The 22,130-nt window shown below is 51.7% G+C and overlaps 6 protein-coding genes; 3 read left to right on the forward strand and 3 right to left on the reverse strand.

Annotated features, from left to right (window-relative positions):
• Positions 1-344: 344 nt before the first annotated feature.
• Positions 345-2,872, forward strand: RCC_12053 (uncharacterized protein; the record flags this gene model as incomplete). XM_023766562.1 has 6 exons in its annotated part: positions 345-474; positions 538-896; positions 970-1,304; positions 1,354-1,651; positions 1,698-1,819; positions 1,876-2,872. 6 exons carry the CDS (start codon positions 345-347, stop codon positions 2,870-2,872), a joined length of 2,241 nt encoding a protein of 746 aa, XP_023622330.1.
• A 194-nt stretch (positions 2,873-3,066) lies between these two features.
• RCC_12054 (related to 15-hydroxyprostaglandin dehydrogenase) lies at positions 3,067-4,087 on the reverse strand (the record flags this gene model as incomplete). XM_023766563.1 has 3 exons in its annotated part: positions 3,067-3,442; positions 3,518-3,720; positions 3,800-4,087. The coding sequence occupies 3 exons, from the start codon at positions 4,085-4,087 to the stop codon at positions 3,067-3,069; spliced, it is 867 nt and encodes a 288-aa protein (XP_023622331.1).
• An 862-nt stretch (positions 4,088-4,949) lies between these two features.
• RCC_01294 (uncharacterized protein) lies at positions 4,950-9,608 on the reverse strand (the record flags this gene model as incomplete). The annotated part of the gene is made up of 1 exon (XM_023766564.1): positions 4,950-9,608. The coding sequence occupies one exon, from the start codon at positions 9,606-9,608 to the stop codon at positions 4,950-4,952; it is 4,659 nt and encodes a 1,552-aa protein (XP_023622332.1).
• Positions 9,609-12,110: 2,502 nt separating this feature from the next.
• On the forward strand, positions 12,111-13,010 carry RCC_01295 (related to Pre-mRNA-splicing factor cwc24; the record flags this gene model as incomplete). The annotated part of the gene is made up of 1 exon (XM_023766565.1): positions 12,111-13,010. One exon carries the CDS (start codon positions 12,111-12,113, stop codon positions 13,008-13,010), a length of 900 nt encoding a protein of 299 aa, XP_023622333.1.
• An 887-nt stretch (positions 13,011-13,897) lies between these two features.
• Positions 13,898-16,077, forward strand: RCC_01296 (uncharacterized protein; the record flags this gene model as incomplete). XM_023766566.1 has 4 exons in its annotated part: positions 13,898-15,103; positions 15,233-15,298; positions 15,355-15,874; positions 15,953-16,077. 4 exons carry the CDS (start codon positions 13,898-13,900, stop codon positions 16,075-16,077), a joined length of 1,917 nt encoding a protein of 638 aa, XP_023622334.1.
• A 3,099-nt stretch (positions 16,078-19,176) lies between these two features.
• Positions 19,177-19,674, reverse strand: RCC_01297 (uncharacterized protein; the record flags this gene model as incomplete). Its single annotated transcript, XM_023766567.1, has 1 exon — positions 19,177-19,674. The coding sequence occupies one exon, from the start codon at positions 19,672-19,674 to the stop codon at positions 19,177-19,179; it is 498 nt and encodes a 165-aa protein (XP_023622335.1).
• Between the last annotated feature and the right edge of the window lie 2,456 nt (positions 19,675-22,130).

Below are 22,130 nucleotides of genomic sequence, written 5' to 3' on the forward strand. Positions count from 1 at the left end.
TTATCAGATTGATCAATGACCTGATTCGAGCACCACTCTTTAACTCTTTCCTATGCATCTGCACCTAGCGGTCAAGCTCCAAAAATGCAGCGAGTCAGTCAGTTATGGACTTCTTTTACACGTCACCCTCCAAAGGTCACCACAATTCTCATCGCCCCCCACTGTTCTCTCGATTGCTTGCATGGACTGCTCCTACAGTACCTTATATGGCCTCGGGATGAAGCTTGCATCTGGCCATTTGAAGGTTTCGTGACTACATGGGGCCCCCTGTCTGGWATTGATCCGGAAGATACTAAAGCTCTTCCCTGCTGCCCCTACGCCGACTTCAGTAATCTCCGTTCACCATGGCGCCTTTTTTGAGATCGACGCTGGTTTTGGCGTCTCTCTGGATATCCTCTGCCTTCGCTGAGGAGCACGAAATGCAGCAATTCAGCTGGTACAAAGATTACTACCCGCAGTCCGATCAGTATTGTTGTATATCTTGACCTTCCCATCTTATGCACGCCTGATATTGAAGCTGACACCGGTCCTTTGCAGTTGATGGCTGTCGGACTACCGTCAAATCGATCACTTTCACCCTGCCTGATACACTATCTGCCGATGCAGACTGGCGTACTTTACAATGCAGCAATACACTGCAGATCATGTCAATATTCCACTGTGCTCAGGCCTACTGCACCTATGAAGAGGCAATCGCTGGTCGCAGCGCTTTGTTGCCAGATTGTGAGAGAGTCGGAATCTCCTTTCCTACCATTGCACAATACCTTCTCTCCGACACAGCACTGGCCGCTCTACCAAGGATCAACTCCACTGCTGCTGCTGCGACTGCTGCGGCGCCGTTGAATTCGACTGTAATTCCGGAGAAGGAATGGGCGGCAATTGGGGAGCGTACAGACGTAAGTCGTCACGACTCTCGTGGTCGTTGGGTTGATAATGCCGATGAATGGCCCCATCTGACTCAATGTATAGAGATCGTTCTACGGAGCTTGGGACCTTGGATTCACCTTCAGCTTCGCACTAATCGGCTTCTGGGCCCTTGTCGTTCTTGTTGGAATGGTACACCGAATCTCTGAAATGTTCATGGCTCGCGATGTTTCATCGCATACCCACAAGCGAGAATCGAGTACCTGGCTGTGGCTTCGAAGGAAGCTTATCCTCCCTGCAACCTTTGGGAAGCACTGTCAAGAAGCCACGGGAACAGGCACAATCCCACCTCGAATGGAAWCTGTCCTGCTGGTGATCTACTTACTCATGAACTTTGTGTTCTGCTTCCCGGGCTACGATGTCTTCACTGGCAATCTATAGTACGATTTGTATCCGCGCTTTACATTGACATCACTGACTTGTAGACAGCTACGCTGGTAAAGAACTGCAGCTTAGTCGCTACATTGGAGACCGCACCGGTTTCCTCTCGATGGCTCAACTTCCCATGGTCTGGCTTTTTGCTGCCCGCAACGACCCCTTTTTGTGGCTCACCGGATGGTCTTATGCCACATATAATCGCTTCCATCGATGGATTGCTAGAATCTCGACGGTGCATGCCATTGTGCATAGTATTGCGTACTCGGTCTTTTCTCACTACAATAGCACTCCCACTTACAACGACTACGCGAGTAGTTGGAAGCTCGAATATTGGTACACTGGAGGGATTGTAAGTCATTTTGATGCACGATCTTGACAATGCTGACCACTTCTAGGCTACCATCGTCATGTCGCTCATGATGGGGGCTTCCGCTTATTACTTCCGAGCTAGATGCTACGACTTGTTCCTCGCCGTTCATTTTTCGATGGCTCTTATCTTCATAGTGTGCTTGTGGTAGTAAGTTACATTGACTTGCTATAAGTGACATTCATGGAAGCTGACAATGATACCAGCCATATCCGCATCTTCAACGGCGAATTTTCGTACTTTTACTGGCCATGTATTGCTATCTGGAGTATCGATCGGCTGCTGCGTATTGGTCGTACAGTCTATGCCAGTGTCTTGCCACGGTTCGCTCATGGCGTCAAAGCTACAGCAAGCTATCACCCAACCACCGAGATGGTACGCCTGGACATCACCGACTTCTTCCCCGAAAAGGCAATAGTCCCTGGGCAATACTACTACATGTACATGCCTGGTGGACTTCGCGGCTACGAAAGCCATCCATTCACCATGTGTTCGTGGCTTCGACCAGATATGTCCCCGCCTTCATCCCCAACCGGATCTTTTGCAAAGAAGGAAGTCGACCACCATGCCCGCTCAATGAGCTCGGACGACCTTCCAGACAACGAGGTGGCCCATTCATTTTTGATTCGACCGTACTCCGGCATGACATCCCGACTCCAAAAGAAACTCATAAACTCCGCAGACCAGATTTCGGTTCAAGAAACTATTTTCCTCGAGGGACCCTACGGCGACGCACTTGATCTATCCCACTACTCGGACGTCCTCGTTATCTGTGGTGGCTCCGGGATCACATCCGCAATCTCTCACTCCAACTTCCTCGTTTCAAAGATCGGCTGTATGACACGAGTTCATATCGTCTGGGCAGTACCTCAGCGTCATCTTCCGGACGACATCTGCGCGAAAGAACTGGCGACTGTGATTCACAGCAAGAGAGTCAACATGGCGGTGTATCTCACAGGCGCGGCAGAAGATGAAGCTCAGGATCCAAATAAGCTACCAATCAACCCACCATATGAGATACGGTTCGGAAGACCGCATATCGAGGGCGTGATGAGGGAGTATCGGCAAATCAGTGCTCGCAACTTGGCCATCGTTACGTGTGGAACACCACAAATGGCGGATGTCTGTCGAGCTGCGATAGTCAACGTACTGGGAGAGGATGGTGTTGATGTCGGGTATTACAATGACAGCATGGAATGGTGAGACGTTCGGCGACGCACAAATGATTGATCGTCAAAGAACAATCTTATGAGAACCCGCACATCTTATGGCCGATGAAGTAACCCCAGCAAATAAAATACGAGACTGGCATGGTTGGCTGATACTAAACTATACTGTCTCAATCTCCCAGACCTCACCTCCCAGACCTCATCCTCCCCTCACCCTCCACGCCCACCCTACTTCCCAAAATTCCTCTCCAACGCCGGAAAAACATCATTAAACCCCTGCGCAAGCTTCGCCAAAGTAAACCCAGCACCCTGCGGACCAGGATCATTCAGCGTCTGCACAGCCCTCGTCCTCTCCACTCCAACCTCCAGCACCGTCCCACCCACATGTTCCGGGTTAGTAATAAGATCAATCATCACATCCGCGACTTGTGCAGTAGTAACCCAAGCATCCTCTTTATCATCCACCCACTCCAATCTTTCATCAGGCCATAAGGGAGTCTTGACAATCCCAGGAGCGACGGCCGAAACGCGGATGTTTTTTGCTGGTTCAAGCATGGCGAGCGAGCGACAGAAACCTGCGATGGCGTGTTTGGAAGCACAGTATCTGAAGAAATTTTGACTTTGTCAATGGAGTTTTTTCTTCTCGAGTTCGGTCTTTTGGTTGAGAAAGGAGACTTACAAAGGCACGGGTAAAAGGGTAAGCTGCGCAGCGATCGAAGCAATCATACACACAGATCCATGTCCCAAACCCTGCCTCATGAAATAATCAATCGCGAGTTGCGTCGCTCGGATCGGATGATTGATATTGATATCAAAAGTCTTGTATGAAGAAGAAGCATTCGTATCTTCGCCCTGGTTTAATTCCCAGAAACTCGACCAGCTCTACAAATTCATCGCGCCATTAGTCCAACAAACAAACCTCCTCTCTCTCAAAGGAAAGTAAACAGGGAAAAAGACTCACAGGTTCAAAAACTCCAGCCCCAGGAACAACAATATCCAACCTCCCAAATTCTTCCAAACATTTATCAAAAGCAGCCTGCAATTGATTCCAATCCGCAACATCAGTTTTGATAAACACAGCCCTAGGTTCCGGAGAATGGTTCACGACTTCTTCGGCTTCAGGCCTTAAAGCTAGATCCGCGATAATAACACTACATCCTGCAGCGAGCAATTTGCGAGTGAGTTCTAGACAGATTCCTGAGCCGCCGCCTGTGATGAGCGCTGCTTTGCCTTGGAGAGATAGAGCCATGATGATGATAGCAGAAAGTGGTTACGACAAGATGAGGAGTTGGAAGAGCCACCTCATATGTGATTAGAAGTGCTTCCATCTGGCCGTGCCATTGCAGTCACAACACTGGAGGAGGGGCTGGAGCGAATGGGCGGAACAGGAACTTTGGGAGAAAGCGAGGGGGAATAGATCACATGTGTAGAGGATGTACCTACGGACGGAATAGAGTTTGCGGGGTTGCATCTGGTGAATGTTTTGTACCTGGCTTGCGTACCTCGCACGCGATTGGTCTCGACTCGGGAGTTGCAACGAACATTTTCAATCCACAGTCAGTGTTGCACAGGACGTAGACCTCGTCAGCATTGCTTGCTAAGGACAGCCTGGGGCTGGACTGCATCCTCCGGATATGGGAGAGCTGCAGGAGGATTGTTCGCACATACGAAGGAGATTATCAGAAGTTTGACTTCAYAGTCCTTACAATCCAACTGACACAATCATTTTGCATAAGACATCGATTTCAAGTATATACCTGAAACTATACAAGAGAGACACGGGAACGTAAAGTCCCATACACGCTGTGGCAATGGGGAACGCAGAAGACCGCCAGAAATCGTAGACATTACGCAGTCCTTCTCTTTTGGTAAACCATACCATTCATTTTCGAACGCCATTCGCAGTCGAAAAAGAGAGAAAAGATGGATGACCTCCCAGTGCAAGCAACAAAAATGAAAAGTGCCGTCAAGACATGAGGTGCTTCACCGAACCGCCTCACCGATGCGAATGCGAGTGTGCATGCACACCGAATTTGCCCGCTCCACTCCCGAATCTCCCTCCTTTGGACAGACTGCCCACGTCGTGTTTTCCTACACACCGATTAGCACCGTCAAGTCGAGACCTCATGCCCGATGTACTCACCATCACAACAAGCCCGAACATTCTCGAGCCTCACTCCAGCCTCACGCTCCTGTCTCTCAATGACCGCTCTCAAGTCTTCTGCGCTGTCTCCACCGACGACACTGGCATCATAGATCGCCGCTGGATCTCCGGCGATGAGATTCCTCCGGGCAAGACTGCTGGATCTTCTCGTCCGTGAAGCGTGGCTGCTACCTGGGCGGTGAAACCGACTAGCCATGGAGCTGAAAGCGCGGTTGCTTTTGCTACCTACGGGTTGTTCGGGGCCTGTGCTGCGGTTCGTTGTCGCGGTGCGATAACTGGCTTGACTGATTGCACCATCACGAGCTCCTGTAGTAGAATACTGATACCGCTGTGGACTGCTGGTTCTCGTGGTGCGGGAGTTGTAACTGCTCAGGCTTGTCCGGCTTTGTTTGCTCTGGCTTCTACCCGTGGCTTTGGCAATACTGGCTTTCACAGTCCCCGCGAAACCCACAGCAGGGTTGAACTCGTTCAGCTCATCCTGTGTGAGCTGGTCTTCCGCCTCTCTTCTGATGCCTTCCGTGCGGAGGAGCAAGTACGAGAGAGCGTTGAACCATGTCTCGTGTCGTTGTCCCGTAGGTGCAGTGAAGACGATCTCCCTACCCGGTGTGACTACCACGATCGTCTTACGATGTAGACCTGGCGGGTAGGCATTATCATCACTGATGACACGTACGGCATCGATGGCGACACTCTTTGCTTTGAGCATGTTCTTGCCCGCGGTGCTGGGATCCTGCTCGCTCCAGTACAGCGTGCGAGTGTACGGGTGGATCCAGAAGAAGCGTCTGTGGCGAGTGGTCGAAGTCTCGGAGCGACCAGCTTTGCGAGTGTACTTCCATAGGTACTCACCAATCATAGTCTGGGTGATGGCTTGAATCATGCGAGGATCTGTGGCAGGTTCGACGTCGGTCGGGTACATGATATGACCCCGAGTGATGTTGAATCGCTCGTCAAGCTCAGACGCAAATGAAGACACAGATGTTCGGTGCGAGATGCGGTCGGACTGCGAGGCCACAGGTCGGATTTCCTTGATCGGGCGTGTTTGACGTGGGGTAGGACCGTCGCGAGAGGCGGGAGTCTTTGGCCTTGGCTTGTACGCAGACGCAGGCATGTTTGGTGGACCCATGTTCGCGCCCAACACWCCTCCGGCTGGCGTAGGTGTGGATTGAGCTGCAGCGGCGATCTTCTCGGTATGATCTGGTGGGAGAGGAGGCGCGCCCAGAAACACTCTTGCGGTGCCACTCCCGGCGCTTGATGGTCGAAGCGGTGCTCTTAAAGTTGGACTATCGAACACAGACGGCCGAGCGCTACTGTCTGGGAAGAGTCTTCTCGTCGGCGAACCAGGCGTGGCCGCGGCAGAGCTGGTAGAGACTCGCAAAGGAGAAGACCCGGCATCTGTAACATCTCTTGCCTGGACGATCGGGGTGAAAACAGCAGCCTTCTTATCTTTTATCATCCTGTCAATGTCTTCACCGGAGACCAGAGTCTGAGATCCCTCGTCGGCCATTGGAGGAAGCTGGATGACTTGGGCACTGCGCTCCGGCGCCGGTATGGCATCTGAGCTCTGCCTGCTAGACGACATGAGAGCAGCGCCGGGGGCTGCATTAGCAGTGCCGGGAATGCCGTGAATATCGCCACGAGCGTCAACGTCAGCGCCAGGTACCACATCTCCGTTGTCGTGAACATCTTGCCGTGTGTCGATCTCGTGTAGCTCGTCGGCAAACGCAAGACTTGAGGTTGCGCCAACCAAACCGTCGAATTCCTCCGGAGCCTCGACAGGCTCGATGTCTTGCGATTGAATGTGAGAGAACGAGAGGAGAACAGGTGCCACGGCAGGAATGTCGACTTGCCGGGGCGATTGCACAGACTGAAAGCCGGCTTCCGAGGTTTGTGACTGCGATGGTGCTGCTGAAAGCGTTTCCACTGCGGCCGGCCGAGGCGGAGAAATAGGTTCGGTCTCCTGTGCGAAGATCTCGGACTGTTGGAAAGGAGCCGCGGTGACTTTCTTCTCCTTGGGTGGACTGTGACTAAAGGCGTCGGAGCCCCAGTCTCTCTGTTGTAGGATGACTTCTGGCAAGTCCGCCTTGGGGGTCACCGGACGCTCAGCCTCCTGTCCAAGACTGTGACCAAATGCATCAGAGCCCCAATGTCTCTGTTGTGTGCTGTGAGCAAAGGCATCGGAGCCCCAATGTCTCTGTTGTGTGCTGTGAGCAAAGGCATCGGAGCCCCAATGTCTCTGTTGTGTGCTGTGAGAAAAGGCATCGGAGCCCCAATCTCTCCGTTGAAGGTTGACTTCTGGTAGCTCCGCCTTAGGCGTCACCGGACGCTCAGCCTCCTGTCCAGAACTGTGACCAATGACTCGACTGAGTCCAAAGCCGGCCAGAGCACCGCCAACCAGGTCTCCCGCCCGCTCTCTCAATGTCTGTGGCTCCGCTTCGGTGGCTTCTGTGTGTGCGTTCGCAGTATCAGCGACCGTCACTCCACGCTGCTCTGGCTCCCATGGCTCAGTCATGACGCCAGCGTCCACCATCGCAGCCCTCGCTTCGACGAATGGAGGCGCTAGAGTGGGCAGGATTGTTGACCGGGAAGGTGTCTCTGGTCCCACACTGACCGCCCTGGTGGTTTCCGGGCTCTCAAGCCCGTAGTCGAGCGCCTCGTCCCTGTTAGAAAGCAAACTTGCCGGTGTGCCTTCGTTGCTGTCGTCGTCCATTCCTTCCAGCTCATCTCCCAGCGTTTGAGCGGGCCGTTGCGGAGTACCGATGCTTTCACTACCAGATCGTTCGCTACCAACGCGATAACCAGCAGACCTCCTCACGCCACCTCTGCCGAGTCGCAACTTATACTTGGGCAGACCGCCATTCTGCACGGGTGTACTCACACTCCCTTCCTCGTCATCGGTAGAAGCGGTGGACATGTAGCTCCGTCTATCACCAGGCTTGGTAGAAATTGCGGAAGAATGCATGCTGCGATCAGCTTCGGTCTCTGTCAAGTCGCCTTCGGTATCATCGCCAAAGTCCTCATTTCCAGTCGCAAAAGCCTCGCTCTCAGTTGTGGTATCACGCTCGTTGGCCGTTTCGAAATCTGCGTCGGTGGTCTCTGCATCATACGAGCTGCCTCCATATTGATGAGCCCTGGGTCTTGGCTTGCTAGGWGTCTGCTCTTCGATAGAGTCTTCCCACTCCGGCTCATCTGCGAGAATCTCTGTCGTGCTCGGCCTTGCAGCGCCCAAAGGCTTCGACGGTCTCTTGAATTTGATCCCGTCAGATGCTCGAGGCTTCTTTGTAGCATTCGCACCTGCAGCGCTGTCACGGCGAGTCTCAAGTTCGTCACGAGCATCCTGTAGCATGCGCTTCAGCTCCAGCTTCTCCGTCTTTTCACGGTGGATGTTGTTCTTCAGATTTTGAATCATGCGGTGAGCGTGGTTGAGACTGGACTTGAGGGTCTCCGACTCCAGCATACCATGTCGTGCCGGTGTTCCCTTGATGGGGGATGTAGGCTCGCTATGATCTGGAAAATCATCATCAGAGCGGACACCTTCCTCTGCGGAAACGAAATCGGTGTCGGAGGGTTGGGCCCTCATGGCTAAGCGATAGGAGACAGCTTTTGCAAGCTCGGTGTTTTGAATCGTGAGTTCGTCGATCCTCCTTGTCAGACGCTGCTTTTCTGTCTCATGAGACGCAGCGTCACGCCGTAGACCATGAAGATCAGTTTCTTGTATCCTCTTGGTCATGGCCTGTTCCTCGCTGAGCTTATCATGCGACACTCTGAGGTCATCCAGCTCCCGCTCTTTCGCCGCCTTCTCCGCTTGCAACGCCATCAATGTCTGGGCCAGCCGATTTTCCTTGTCTGTGGTGTGCTTCAGAGTCGCCTCCATTTCCTGCAATCGTGTTTCAAGGGTCCAATTCTCATCTTTGTACTTTTGCTCGCTCTCATCCATATGCCGTATTCGTTGCACTAGGCTTGCAGCTTCGGACTCGAGGTGAGATTTGGCGGCATTGGTGTCTCTCAGCGCCTCGTCCTTTTCCGCCAGCGCGGCCTGCAATTGTCGAACTTGAGCAAGGAGGGAGGTACTAATCTCCGTTGCGAATTCAATATCGTGGACACGATGGGTGGGCTGATTCCGCTGCCTTCTCGAAGGCATCGACAGCTTCGTTGGCGACTCTCGACCGGAACCTGAAATCACGGGACTACCGTCCGGTCCGGCCGTGTCGCTGGCTATCCTGCCTCGTGGGAGGAATGCTCGAGCCGTGTCCTGCCCAATCTCGTTGTACTCCCGCTCCAGCTCTGCGAGCCTGTTGCGCAGATCATCGGGTACCTCACCATCCTGCTGCATCTGCTCAACCTCTTTCAGTTTGGCCGCCAGATCCCTCCTCTGCTGGACCAGGGTACTACCCAGCTTAGAAGCATCCTGAATCCGCCGATCCGTGTCTTTGAGATGTGCTTCAAGCGCTCGTCTCGCGGCAGAGGGCGAGTTTGTGGAGTACAGCGAGAACTGCTCATTGTCAAATGCTCCGTATCGTAGCGGCGCCGAGGACTGCGATGGTCCGGAGGTGAAGGGGTCCTCGGCATTCGTGGGCACCGCGCCAGGCGGTAAGTTTGCCGTCGCCATGATTGCGGGCGTGGGTCGTTGCAGTCAAGCTCCGACGTGGTGAACAGAAGAAACGAAAAGAGAATGTCGTCCCGGCAGTGCAGGTATTGTAAGCAGACGCGCGCGGTCGCAAAGCGTGTCTCGCACCGCTTGCAGATCCTGATGAGCGGCTGGCAAGCCGGACCGGGCGTTGTCTCAGACAATTTGTCCCGCCCAAGGACAAGTAGAATAGGTAAGGTAAGGAAGGAGGAGAATATGCCGGCAGGGCCTCGGAGTTTGGGTGAGGTTGTGTTGTTTGGACGGGCGAACCAAGGCAAGGAAATGGCAATGCAATGCAGTGTCAATGCGGGACGGACGACAACTCTGACGACGCCGACGCTGACGCTGACGCTGACTCGAGTGTTTACCGCTGCCAATCCTGGCCAATCAACAACATGCCCTCTGTTCCGCGTGGGAACTTGAGGGAAGAGAATCGGAAGGGAAAGGCACAGGTGGGAACGTGGAGATGGGGACAAGGTGCGTACAAGAAAGGTGATGAGGGGATGCAGCGGCGGTGCAACGGGCGCGTGAGAAGATTTCGGATGCAGGTTTGTTGCTGTTGATGATGTTGTTTGTTGATCGTCCGATGCGCCAAGCTCGAGTCACCTCTTCGCGCAGCTACGGCTTATCACCACTGTAGAACTACTGCGACAATAATCACTCTCAGTAAATGCACATCAACATCTTCATACGTTCGGCTTTCAATTGCCGCGAGGTGTTCACGCAAGCAATTTCCCCTGCATCGGTGACATATGTCGCATGTCTCAGCCCTACCAAACGTGAGGTGGTTGTTTCCCCCTCGTTCGGCGGAATCGCCAATTGCTTCCCGCGACGAATCGAGACGGACAACTTCACTACATCGGATTCATTTCCTCCTTCACTCTGGTCTGGCCTCACGAGATGACATCACATTCGTTCAAACCTCGCCCAGGTCGTGGTGAGGTATCATAGACTCTGTCATGTGCTCATCAAGCCGAAATGGTTTGGGGAGCTGCCAGCAATACGAAATGATGCTTAGAGCTGACGGTAGATTGAGGAGTCGCGAGGAGCAGAGCACAACGTCATGAGACTGAGTGTATTCGTCGTATACTCCCTCTTTCTCCCTACATGACACTACCCCAACCCTAACCCTTGAACCCTCCGTGTTGGAAGCGATGGGCATAAGAAAGAATGGTTGCTACGATGGAGAGGGAACGGCGAGTAAAGGACTGTCTTTCAGATGGCACATGTATCACTGTCCTCATCGCCAGTCATGTTGTGATGCCTCAACCCAGGCAAAGATCGTTCGTTGATAGCCGCACTAGCAACCTGCGGCAAGTTGCTCGACCCCTTGAAAAAGGAAAAACAATACTCATCGCCGCCGTTGGAACATTGCTCTCAGCCACAACGCTTCTCGTCTTCATTCAAGTGGGGGAAGCTCGTTGGAGTAATGCTCTCAGTCATAACACTCCCGATCATCAACCCAGTCCCATCATACCACTACCAGGCACAACACTCCCGGTAACTGTAGCGCCCATCCAAATACATCCCAGCACGCCACAAACACAGTCCCAAGATTTCCTGTAGAAGTCGAGATCCCGAACTTATTGCAGCCTCGCAAGATACTGGATCGGAGGCACTCATTCATGAACCCGCGGAGGCCAGAGATCTGCCCAGCGGAGAGCGTGATGCCAGCTAGAACAATGGGACAGACTGTCGCGGTCCGAGGAGTAGACTGGTGATGGTGTCTGCAGCGTGGAGCAGTGTTGTTATCCTGGACGGCCACTTATGTCTGATAGTGTAACGATCACGTTCGAACTCCGGCTCATGTCTTCTTGCTCCGTCAGCTCCCCTCCAACACCATGGCCAGGCAAATGTCCAGTCAAGAGAGATAGTAGAAAATACGGGCTGTTTGCAATTTTTGCTAGTAATGGTGGAAGGAAGGCAAAGGAAGTACAGTGTGAGGTTCCAATTGACGCTTACCGGCTCCCATTCTGGTGGATGGACGACCACACTCGCGGACAACCAGCTACAAGTACCACTTAAGCAGTCTCGTGGAGACCCAGATAGATATTTTCTCGAATGATGTCTTCTTGATCTGGTTGCAGGACGGCTGGCATCTTGGCTCAAGTTTGAAGCAAGAGCCGGTGAAGTTGAAGATTGCTGCCTCTCCTTAAAGTGAATCGACGACAACGCTCACGAACAGGTAGCTATAAGCACAAAAAGCAGCAGCCTTGCGGAGAGTCAAATTCGTAGGATTGACTGTCTTATCAAAAATGTCTTCTTTTTCGTGCTGTCGTTGTTACAGACAGAAATGCAAGATTTTTGGTAGGGCGGCAATCTTCAATTCCACCGGGCCTGGAAGGCTTTCAGCTGAATTACCGAAGCCTGCTCAATATTTTACCGGCTTCCCATCAAACTCGAGGCAGATTAATCATCCTGCCGCCACTGAACATCTTCTTCCCTCACTTCAACGACGACATTTCTACCTTACATCCCCCAGTCATGGCCGATACTGCAGCACCTCCAGTGTTCAAGAAGCGCAACAACAAGACCAATCTTCGCAAACGTCCAGCAACACCTCCTCCTGCAGACTCCGAGTCCGAATACACATCGTCCGAAGAGAATGGCGTACGCATAAAACGTCGTCGCACCGAAGGAGTTACGACAACACAATCAACTGCTCGTGCAGCGGATCTTCGCAAATCTACAGCATATGCTGCGGATCGCTCCACGAACATCACCGCCAACGACGATGCTACCAAGGCAAGCACATGGTTTACTGATGCTGCGCTCGCGGCTGGTGATGCGCCTGTGAAGGAGGCGCAAGCAAAGGAGGATGGCGTGTATGGTGGCACGGCACAGTATGGCTCATTCATCCAGAAGAATCCAGACGCAAAGAAGCTGGGACCACAGAAAGCTCCCACGAATGTTCGGACAATCACTGTGACGGACTTTGCGCCGGATGTTTGCAAGGACTACAAGCAGACGGGTTTCTGTGGGTTCGGTGATAGCTGTAAGTTCTTGCATGCGAGAGAGGATTACAAGCAAGGTTGGCAACTGGACAAGGAATGGGAGAAGGTGGGGAGCAAGAAGGACAAGAAGGACGGAGGGAAAGAGGATGAGGGGTTGAATGAAGAGGAGAAGATGTTAAGGGACATTCCATTCAAGTGTGTCATTTGCAAGGAGGATTACAAGACTCCTGTTGTCACGAAGTGTGGGCATTACTTCTGTGAGAAGTGTGCAATGGGGAGGTATATGAAGGGAAAGAAGAAGACCTGTGCGGCATGTGGTGCAGACACAGGTGGAAGCTTTGGGGTTGCAAGGAAGCTCAAGGCATTGCTTGAAAAGAAGCGGAAAAGAGAAGAGGAGAAGGCGGCCGAGGCGGAGGCTGAGGAAGCTTGACAGTCACGATCATGATCATGAATATATGAGCTGGAACAGCTAAAACTTCCAGCTTCACTTCGAGTCCGGCTGGGTCTGGGATCTCTGGAAGGGACGCACGGCGATGCAGCGGTACTCTGCCGCTGCGAGATGGGCAATTCGCACACCCTGCCTTAAGTGGGCTCGATCGCGTACTTGCTAGAGTACATGCATGCGTAGCGGACCGAGAGACCATCTTTCACCTCCCATAGCATCCGTATTCTGGACAGCCCGGACAGGATGACGCTGCCTCTTTTGGACTTACGAGCCAAAGAGTAAAGGATGTAGGGCTCGTGTTGCATTCTGTCTACGATGAACAAAGATGGGCCATCGGCCTTCTCCTGGCCAGCGCCCAGGAAAGACCATTAGAGATTCCTGGTCTTGCACTATTGCTGCTGTCTTCACGGCCGTCCTGATTTGTGGCGGCTTTCTTCTCATGCGCTCTCCATCGCTTTCGTATCTGCATTCTTAAGCTAGGTACGCCCGAGAGATGGGTGGTTCAGACGCATCACTTCATCTACCTAACCCTCCTCACTTCGCTTCACTTCACGCGTCTCTTTCTCTGTCCTTTGTCGTTTCTATCCGCGTTAGCCCTCCTTGAACGTCACCTTCACCGACTTTGCTTATCCGAGCATTCCTCTCGTGGCTTCTTGTCCATTTCAGAACTATCGACCGCACATCCGGTTGCCTAGCAATGCGGCCTGCAGATCTCGCCGCCTCGTTACTGCGAGTAAACAAAACGCGGCGGTTGGGGGTTCGTACAAACGCTGCACCCCTCGCATCACACCAAACTCATCTTCATCGCACCACTTCCATTACTTCACTTACATCAGCTCAACTGCAACACCGCCCATCACTTCATYGCAAGGATGTCGTCGCCAATCGATCTCACGACGAGCGACGATGAGATACTGTCATCTCAACCGCGCGCGAAAGGCAAACGCAAAATAATCGATTTGAGCGGCTGTGACGAGACACCGACCAAGCGCGGACAGCCTCCATCCATGAGCTCTTCACGGCCATCTTCTTCAAAATACAGCCGCGAGGCTCACTTCCCAGCACATAAAGATGAATATCACACACCCTCCAAAAGCTCAAATAACGCCCGCAGCCGTCACGCTGGCCATTCCACATCGAGTTTTTCCTCGCCCATCGAAAAGCACCGCGGAAACAGCTCACTCTCGTCACCAGCCACATTCAAAGATAGCGAGGACGAGCCCGACGAGGCTTTCGAATTCGAAGAGATCACCCGGATCAAATTCGAACAAGATGCCCACCGCGGAGTCGCAAAAAAACCGCCCGCGGGCTACAAAATCGTCAACTCTGCGCATATGCTTGGAGTCTCGCTCAAAGCTGGGACCAATGTCGAGCTGAGCGATGGAGAGTTTCTCCGCATTGTCTACATCTTCCGAAACATGGGCGAAAGTCGGGACAGTGTCGATGCATACATATTGCGCGGCATGCTGCTTCGCAGGACCTCCAGTAGGAACCCTGCTACGGGCGGTATGTTTCCAGCGACGATGAATGAGCTCGTCGCAATCATTTCTATTCCAATGGACGACCATCGCCCCACTCTCGAAGCAGGACTCCAGGACCGTGCTTTGAGTGAAGTCACTTGCATTCGTGAGATTCGTTTCACGAACGCCGCATCTCGGTTCGTTGACGCTGATTACGCCGACTTTTCCTTCCGCGAAGATGACGATCAGACAAGGTGGTACATGGTGGACCCAATACAAAACAAGCTCGTCCACAACAGACCAGTCATATTGGCAGAAGCTCATCTTGTTTGCAGGTGGAAGTTCGTAGAGTACTACTGCCCGGACATGAAGTCGAACTCCCATGCCTGCTTAATGCTGGAGCCGGACGAAGCTGATGCTGACTATCGGCTTACCAATGCCCAACTCATCCGACGATACTTTCGCCGGACGCGYGGAACATTCGATGGAGCAGCTAATAAGAACACCGCCATCAAAGGAGATCTAGCCGATTTGTTCTGCGGCAGCGGTGGAGCGTCCGAGGCCGCCCGACTTGCAGGCGTTCACGTTGCAGTTGCCGTTGACAAGAAGGAGTGCGCTGTGCGTTCGCACCAACAAAACCATCCAAATTGCATAACAATGCACGATGATGTGTTCGATTTCATTACCTCGCCGACCGGAGTGGGTCATTTCATATGCGACATCTGCCACTCGTCTTGTCCCTGCCAGTTCTGGTCTCCAGTTCACACAGTTGCCGGTAGGAATGACGAAGCGAACGAAAGCGCTGCTTTCATGGTCAGTATATGGGATCATAGCCTCATGTTCCGACCAGTCTACTAACGCCCCTCTAGGTAAATGCTGCTGCGAAAAAGCTCGGCTGTAGAATCATGATCTTCGAGCAAACACCCGGCTTCGTGAGAATCAAGAAGCACAGACCGCAGTGGCATGCATTTATCCAACAATTCACCAGCATGGGGTTCAGTGTCAAATGGAGAACTATCAAGGCCGCAGACCATGGCGGGCCCAACGCGAGACTCCGTCTATGGCTTTACGCAACGTGCCCAGGACAGAATATGCCAGAGGACATACAACCTACTCACGGCCCAATTGGCTCTGGCCTGATCCCGTACGTCACGGTCCGACAGGCACTCGCGAACATCCCAGCGGGAGCTACTTTGCATGATCCAGAAGCTCAAGCAGAGAAATTCCGGWTAACTGGCAAGCCCTCGCTGCCTCTTGCTGAATGGGACAAGCCTCTGAAGCACATCATACCTACAGCTGGACCTCAGGCGCTGCATCCAGATGGACGACCCTTTACCATCAGGGAGGCGATGTGTCTGCAAGGCTTTCCCTTCCACTATCAACTTATAGGTAAAGAAGATGGAAGGGCCCCCTCCCGAACTGAAGCAATGGAGATGATTGGAGATGCTGTTGCACCTCGACCTGCAGTGGCTCATTACGCAAGCTTGAAGGAGGCTCTTCGATTCACAGACGAGGAACTGGCTGCGCACAAAGATGGAATCATGGAGGAGATTCAAGCGCATAGGCACGAGATTGTGGACTTGGACGATTGAGGGAGCATGATCGTCTCCAGCAGAGCAGTCGACATGAGGATTCTTCATCGGGATAAGACATCCTCATCCATCCCCACAATGTCATAAGGCTTCGCTCTCTCACAGAACCGACGATTCTAAGCCTGCTAGAATCCTAACTACCAGCAGAGTCGCCCGTCAGTTAACCGAGGAAGCAGTCTAGGGTGCTGCTCTTGTTAACAATTGCTCATATCGACAGCTCTGGTCTCCAGCACATCTCTGGACTGAGAGGGATCTTGGGTGGTCGGGTAGATACTATAAGATGTCATGACTTGGCTGCAGCGAAGAGGGAGAAAGCGGCAATACTTCGAACCGTCGGACGGCGACCAAAGATTGCGGTGGAACCTGGAGATTGATAAAGAACTTTGGGCAAAGAAATGTTGTGTAGCCGCGTTACTATAGAAGACTATCGACTATAGAAGACTATCGTAAGAACAGCTGCCAAGCAGTCGAATGGTTAACAGATCCTATCAAAATGTCGATTCTCTAATTATGTAGAACGTAAGGTTAAGATCAGATCTCGCATCCGTTCTATGCCCTATAGTCCTGTCTAGTATACTATAGTCTATCTTCGAATATCCTACAGCTGCCTAAGTCCCCTAACCCATGTTACGCTTTCACGGCTTTGCATTACTTCGACGCCTACACTAAGCTCTTACTGTTAAGTCCCAAACATAATGATACCGCCGTGAAGGAGCCAAGGCGTGAGATTCTCCAGAACAGCTATGGCCTAGGCCATTAGAGTCCGATAAATAATCCCTATATCGACATCCTCAGTCATCCACACAATGTCCTAAGGTCTCGCTTTCTACAGGCTTGACGAGTTCAGGCCTGCTGGAATCCTTACTAGTAGCAGAGTGGCTTATTAATTATCGGAGAGAGCATTCCAGGGCTCTACTCTTGTTAAAGATTTCTTGTATAGAACTAAGGCCTGAGATTCTCCAGAACAGCTATAGGCCATTCGTATCCGATAAATAATCCCCTAATCGACATCTTTAGTTATCTGTATAATGTCCTAAGGCCTCGCTCTTTACAAGCTCGACGAGTTCAGGCCTACTAGAATCCTTACTAGTGGCAGAGTGACTTATTAATTAACGGAGAGAGCAGTTCAGGGCTCCAATCTTGTTGAAGATTTCTCATATGGACGCCCCTAAACCTACCAAGAGCTTGACAATGTCTATCTACCAAGGTACTCTACCACTTTTTACCTCCCGTCAAATGACTTTCTTTTCCGCATGACAGGTACAGCACCACGTTTGATATTCGAGGACAGGTTTCCATCCGTATACAACCGTCCACTGTCTGTATACATTCTTTCACTTCCTTCCTTATTTGCTCCCGACCTACTCCACTCAAATTCGCACCTCAAGGACAACGCATCCTCATCACTTCTGAAGCCCGCAGAGACTGGAATATCCTGAAGTTCATCCTCGAAAATCATCGTCTGCCCCGATCATGACCCTCTCTCTATATCACACGGTCGGATTGGCTTTGCGACTTGGAGACTGGCCCGTGGAACACCTTTTATATCGCGCCATCAGGTATTTCACCAGATGCGTCGTCGGACTGCTCTTTTGGCATCTCCTTGTCAGATTCAGCATCCCTATGCAGCGTATGCTACTACAGCCAGAGCTTCAAATGGTTGTCGATTCAGGGGCCGATATGCACATTTGCCACGATCGACGCAAGCTCCTCAATTACAGACCATACCACATCCCTATACCACTGTGTGGCGCAGGTGCTGTGGTATGGTGTCTTGGCAGAGGTGACATGGATATCAGCACCATTGTAAAAGATGGCAACGACAAAACTCGACTCGAACGTTTCCGTTTATACGGAGTCTGGTACGTGCCTGGACCCGGCCTCACGTTGCTCTCAACGGTACAACTCCGAGCACAGGGAATCTTCTACTCCTCTGAAAAGGAAGTCCTGTATCGCAAAAACGGCGATTGCGACGTGGTTGTAGGTGAGACCAAAGTTGACGCACGCGTCCCGCAGCTGAGACTGGCGAAAGAAGATCCGACTGTTCCTTTGTCCTCCTTTGCCCGGCGGTTCTGGTATGATCCTCAGTATCGATCTGTCCTACCCTCTTGGTCTTGGCTGTCCAAGCATCTGTTTGCCGCGGATTCAACGCACGGGGACCTCGCGGTCAAAATTTCGGGGCTGGAGGAGGAGAATGACCAACTTGTGACCATGGTCGACTCACTGAAGCAGAAGAACGCTGGTCTGGAGTATGCGCTCTCTTGTCAGTCACAGCGCGAAGCCACCAGCGGAGTGAAGTCTTGATACCGAGGAAACGATTTGGAAAGGAAAATGAAGTTGTCGTTTTTTTACGCCGCACCCACTTTGCAACAAAATGTTTTTCTTCCCATGCTTGTCTCCGCAGCCTTCGCCGAGGAGCTCTAAACGTCGCAGTCTACTTCAAAGCTCGGGATGCCGTTGGATTCGAAGCCGATAGGCAGAGCTGTGGATATAAGAAATTTTTCAAAAGAGCACAGCCCTCCACTGCTCTCTCCGTTTAATAACAGGCCACTCTGCTAGTATTATAGGTTCTAGCAGCTCTAGAACTGTCGATTCTGCAGAGAGCACGGCTTTAAGATTATAAAAAGATGACTAATGGTGACTTATCTCGCTGAAGAATCTTGATATCGACAGCTTTGCCGATGGGCGATGATTATTGTTTGCGGTTGAACAAGGGAAAGAATGGAGAGCTTCGAAAAACGACCGAGATGGACAGCTGTACTTCTATAGMCTATAGCAAGAAATGTAGCAAAGTAGTCGAATAGTTGATAGATCTTATGAAAATTTTGATTCACTAACATTGCAGGACGTGAGGTCCAACCCAGATCTGACGTCCTTCCGACATCCAGCTAATATGTTTCATACCCCATGGGCCTGTCTAGTGTACCACAGTTTATCTTCGGGTATATCTTGCCCAACTCCCTACCCCCTGTCACGCTATCACGACTATGATGTCGTTCTCGGCCTCGGCAAATCCCAACTATGATGCCCAACAGGGCTCCATGCTGCACATGACGATCGTTGTTCAAATCACATTCTCCTTCCTGGCCGTTCTCGTCCTCACAATTCATCTGCAAAGTACTTCTCGCGCAGAGCAAAGTCGTCTTCGAGATCTCTTTGCTTTTGCCACTCCCAGCCGCCTTTTGCCGGCCCCGATGACACCCCTGTAAGTCCGGCGGGGACCATTGCACTGTTCCTCCGTAATGATGCTTTGCTCTCCTCCACACGGGCTGCGGCCAGGCTTGCCATCATCACCGAGTACCTCCGTCGGCTTGCTTCTTGATCGGTTAAGGGGCTCCGATCTGGTTGGAGCGTCGATTGTGGAACGCTGATTTGGCTTGTGGTTGTTGATGTCGCAAGAGGCTTGACAGTAACGAGTATGATTTCGTCTTGCTTTGAAGTCTCAGTTTGTCTTTCGCATAGTCCTGGGTTGTATGATCCGAAGTTGTCCTCGTGTTCTGATGATGTTTGAGTTGGTGAGGCTTGACTGCTGTTCTCTACCAACTCGACGCTGCCATGGAGTGGATCACTGTAGGGACGGGAGTCGACTAGGGCCATTTTGTTGACTTGATGAATGTGGTGTGGTTAATTTCGTTTGGCGGTTGGTAAGACGTGAAGTTGCACAACAGAGACGAATGCAAGGTCTCCAGCGATATTTCATGTTGGCGTTGGACCTCTCCACCGACAATGACCCGGATGTGCATGGACTGGTCAGGCGCTGCTGTACGGAGTAAATGCCCGACAGCAAATGATGTCAATATCGGTTCCTTGTTCCACTAGTTGAGACCCTGAGACCCTGGGACCCTTGTCCCCACGTTCCGGACATTCACCCAATCTTCATGTGACAAAACCTTGTCTGCATCGAGATTCGAGATATCAAAAACATTTCATCACGAATCTGATATTCTATGGTGATCACTCAGGTTTCGTTGTCCTTGCATATTTCGAGAGATAACGCGGGCCGATCGTCATCCCTGGTCGACGCAGTACAGCGCGTCTTTGCGGCGGGTTTGCTCGATGACAAAAGGTGCACTTCACTAACACTCGGTCAGAAACGATCCGTCGCGAACGCATCAGTGCCAGGAGGCTTGAGAGAATTTCCTGAATCTAATGATTGAGCGACGGAAAGAGGCGCTTTATCTCGTAACACGACCATTCTTGAAGGCAGCAAACTTGCAAAACAGCTGATAGATGATCATTCGACATCGTTCTGGAACACATGACGGCCGAACAGACGGTACAACCGCCAACACCGCTTCCAAGAGGTTCACGCCCCTTTCCACACACGTGAAAATCATTCTCGCGACTCTGCGACGCAATCGCTCTCTCCACTCCATTTTATTGTCAACCACAATAGCTTGATTTTCTCATTTCGCTTTGTTGAAGATCGCCAAAATTCCTTTGTTCCTTGTGTAAAAGTTTCATTCACCGCTGCATTGTCTGAAAATCTGCAACATTGTTCGATCGAGTTCTTTCATAAGACATGCCCAGAAGTTTCCCTATCAAAACCCTCAGCATCGACGCACAATCGCCCCTCTTTCACTCTCACTGTCACCCTCTCCACAACGCACCTTTCCTTATCACGATCTACCATTTGCTCTGGCTAGCAAACTTCCACTCTCTCATCATGCACCACCATCATCACGCGGTCCGGCACCACGTGGCTCGCGCTGAATCGTCAGTCAAGTCAACAATTACATCCACACGCACAGCTACTTCTACCCTCACAGTTCTGCGGGCCAGAACATCATCAACTCAAACCCCAACAACCATCAACACGATTTCCACAATGTCCACCAAACCAGCTTCCATCAAGCCCACTTCCAGCAACCAGTACCCCTACCCTATCAAAGCAGCTGGTACATCAACCACAAATACATCCTCCACCATGGCTACCAGCACCACAATCTCAAAAGCCCATCTCGACAAACTCCACCTCGACAATAGAAATATGAAGATTGCTCTGGGAGCTTTCGCGGCTTTTGTTGTGCTTGCTTTCGCTCTCTGGCTTTGGCTTTTCATCAGAAAGCGTAAGCAGCGTGGTGGTAGCAGTGGAAGCAGACGCAGATGGTTCGGGGCCAAGATGGCTCAGCAGGTGTCTGGTCGGAATGTATGAGGGAAATATCGTCGTAGCGGTGGATGCGAGGGATAGGGAAGGGGTTGGAGGATACAACGACTGTATAATATGATGGACGGGAAGGTGTTTGAGGAAATTTACTCATGAATGAAATGAACATTATATCGCTTTCTTCTCACCTGGCTGTCCGAGTCCTACTATTGAGGCGTAATGTTCACCTCAACAAGAGCATGAAAACTCAAAATCTTTTCAGAGCCTCAATCGATACACCCACGGGAAGTAAATGGCCTATCGCAATATTACAATCCTCGCTGCCTTCCTTCCAGTCCCCGAAGAAGCGTAAGCTGAGCATCCGGTGACGATGCAGCCTTTGATCATACCGCCACCCCTTGTGATCCAATCTCCGCGCCCTCTAATGACAATAGAGATCACAATGCTTTCTTCGTGCATCACAATCTCGTTTGTGACCACAGACAATGTCTCTTTGTATCACTACACCGGCGAATGCTATACTTAACCCCCCACAAGTCCTGTGCACCCTCCCACTTCTCCGGAAACCTTCTGTCACCGCAAAGTCTCCAGGCGAAACTTTGACAGCATCGGAACATAAACAGACCAATTTTTGCTGCCTTTCCACATTAGCCCACRCTAAAACAAACGAGTTGATCTCGGAAAACGATGGGCGCAACAAATCCACCCACTCCAGGTGGGCAACGAAACACAATCATTGGTGTGACTACCATCATTGGCGTCGTGGTTCTAATCATCATCGCAGCCTTGTGGTTCCAAAAGCTCAGAGCAGCAAAGAGCCAACAGGGAGATGATTGGACCGAGGCAGATGTCACGTCTGCCAGGAAGCGGATGTGGTCAGGAGCCAACATTCGTGGTCATCACAATCCGCGTCATCTGTCGGTGATTCAGGAGGAGGAGGGAATTG

Source organism: Ramularia collo-cygni, assembly GCF_900074925.1.
Source record: "Ramularia collo-cygni strain URUG2 genome assembly, contig: RCC_scaffold01, whole genome shotgun sequence".
Classification (NCBI taxonomy): Eukaryota; Fungi; Ascomycota; class Dothideomycetes; order Mycosphaerellales; family Mycosphaerellaceae; genus Ramularia; species Ramularia collo-cygni.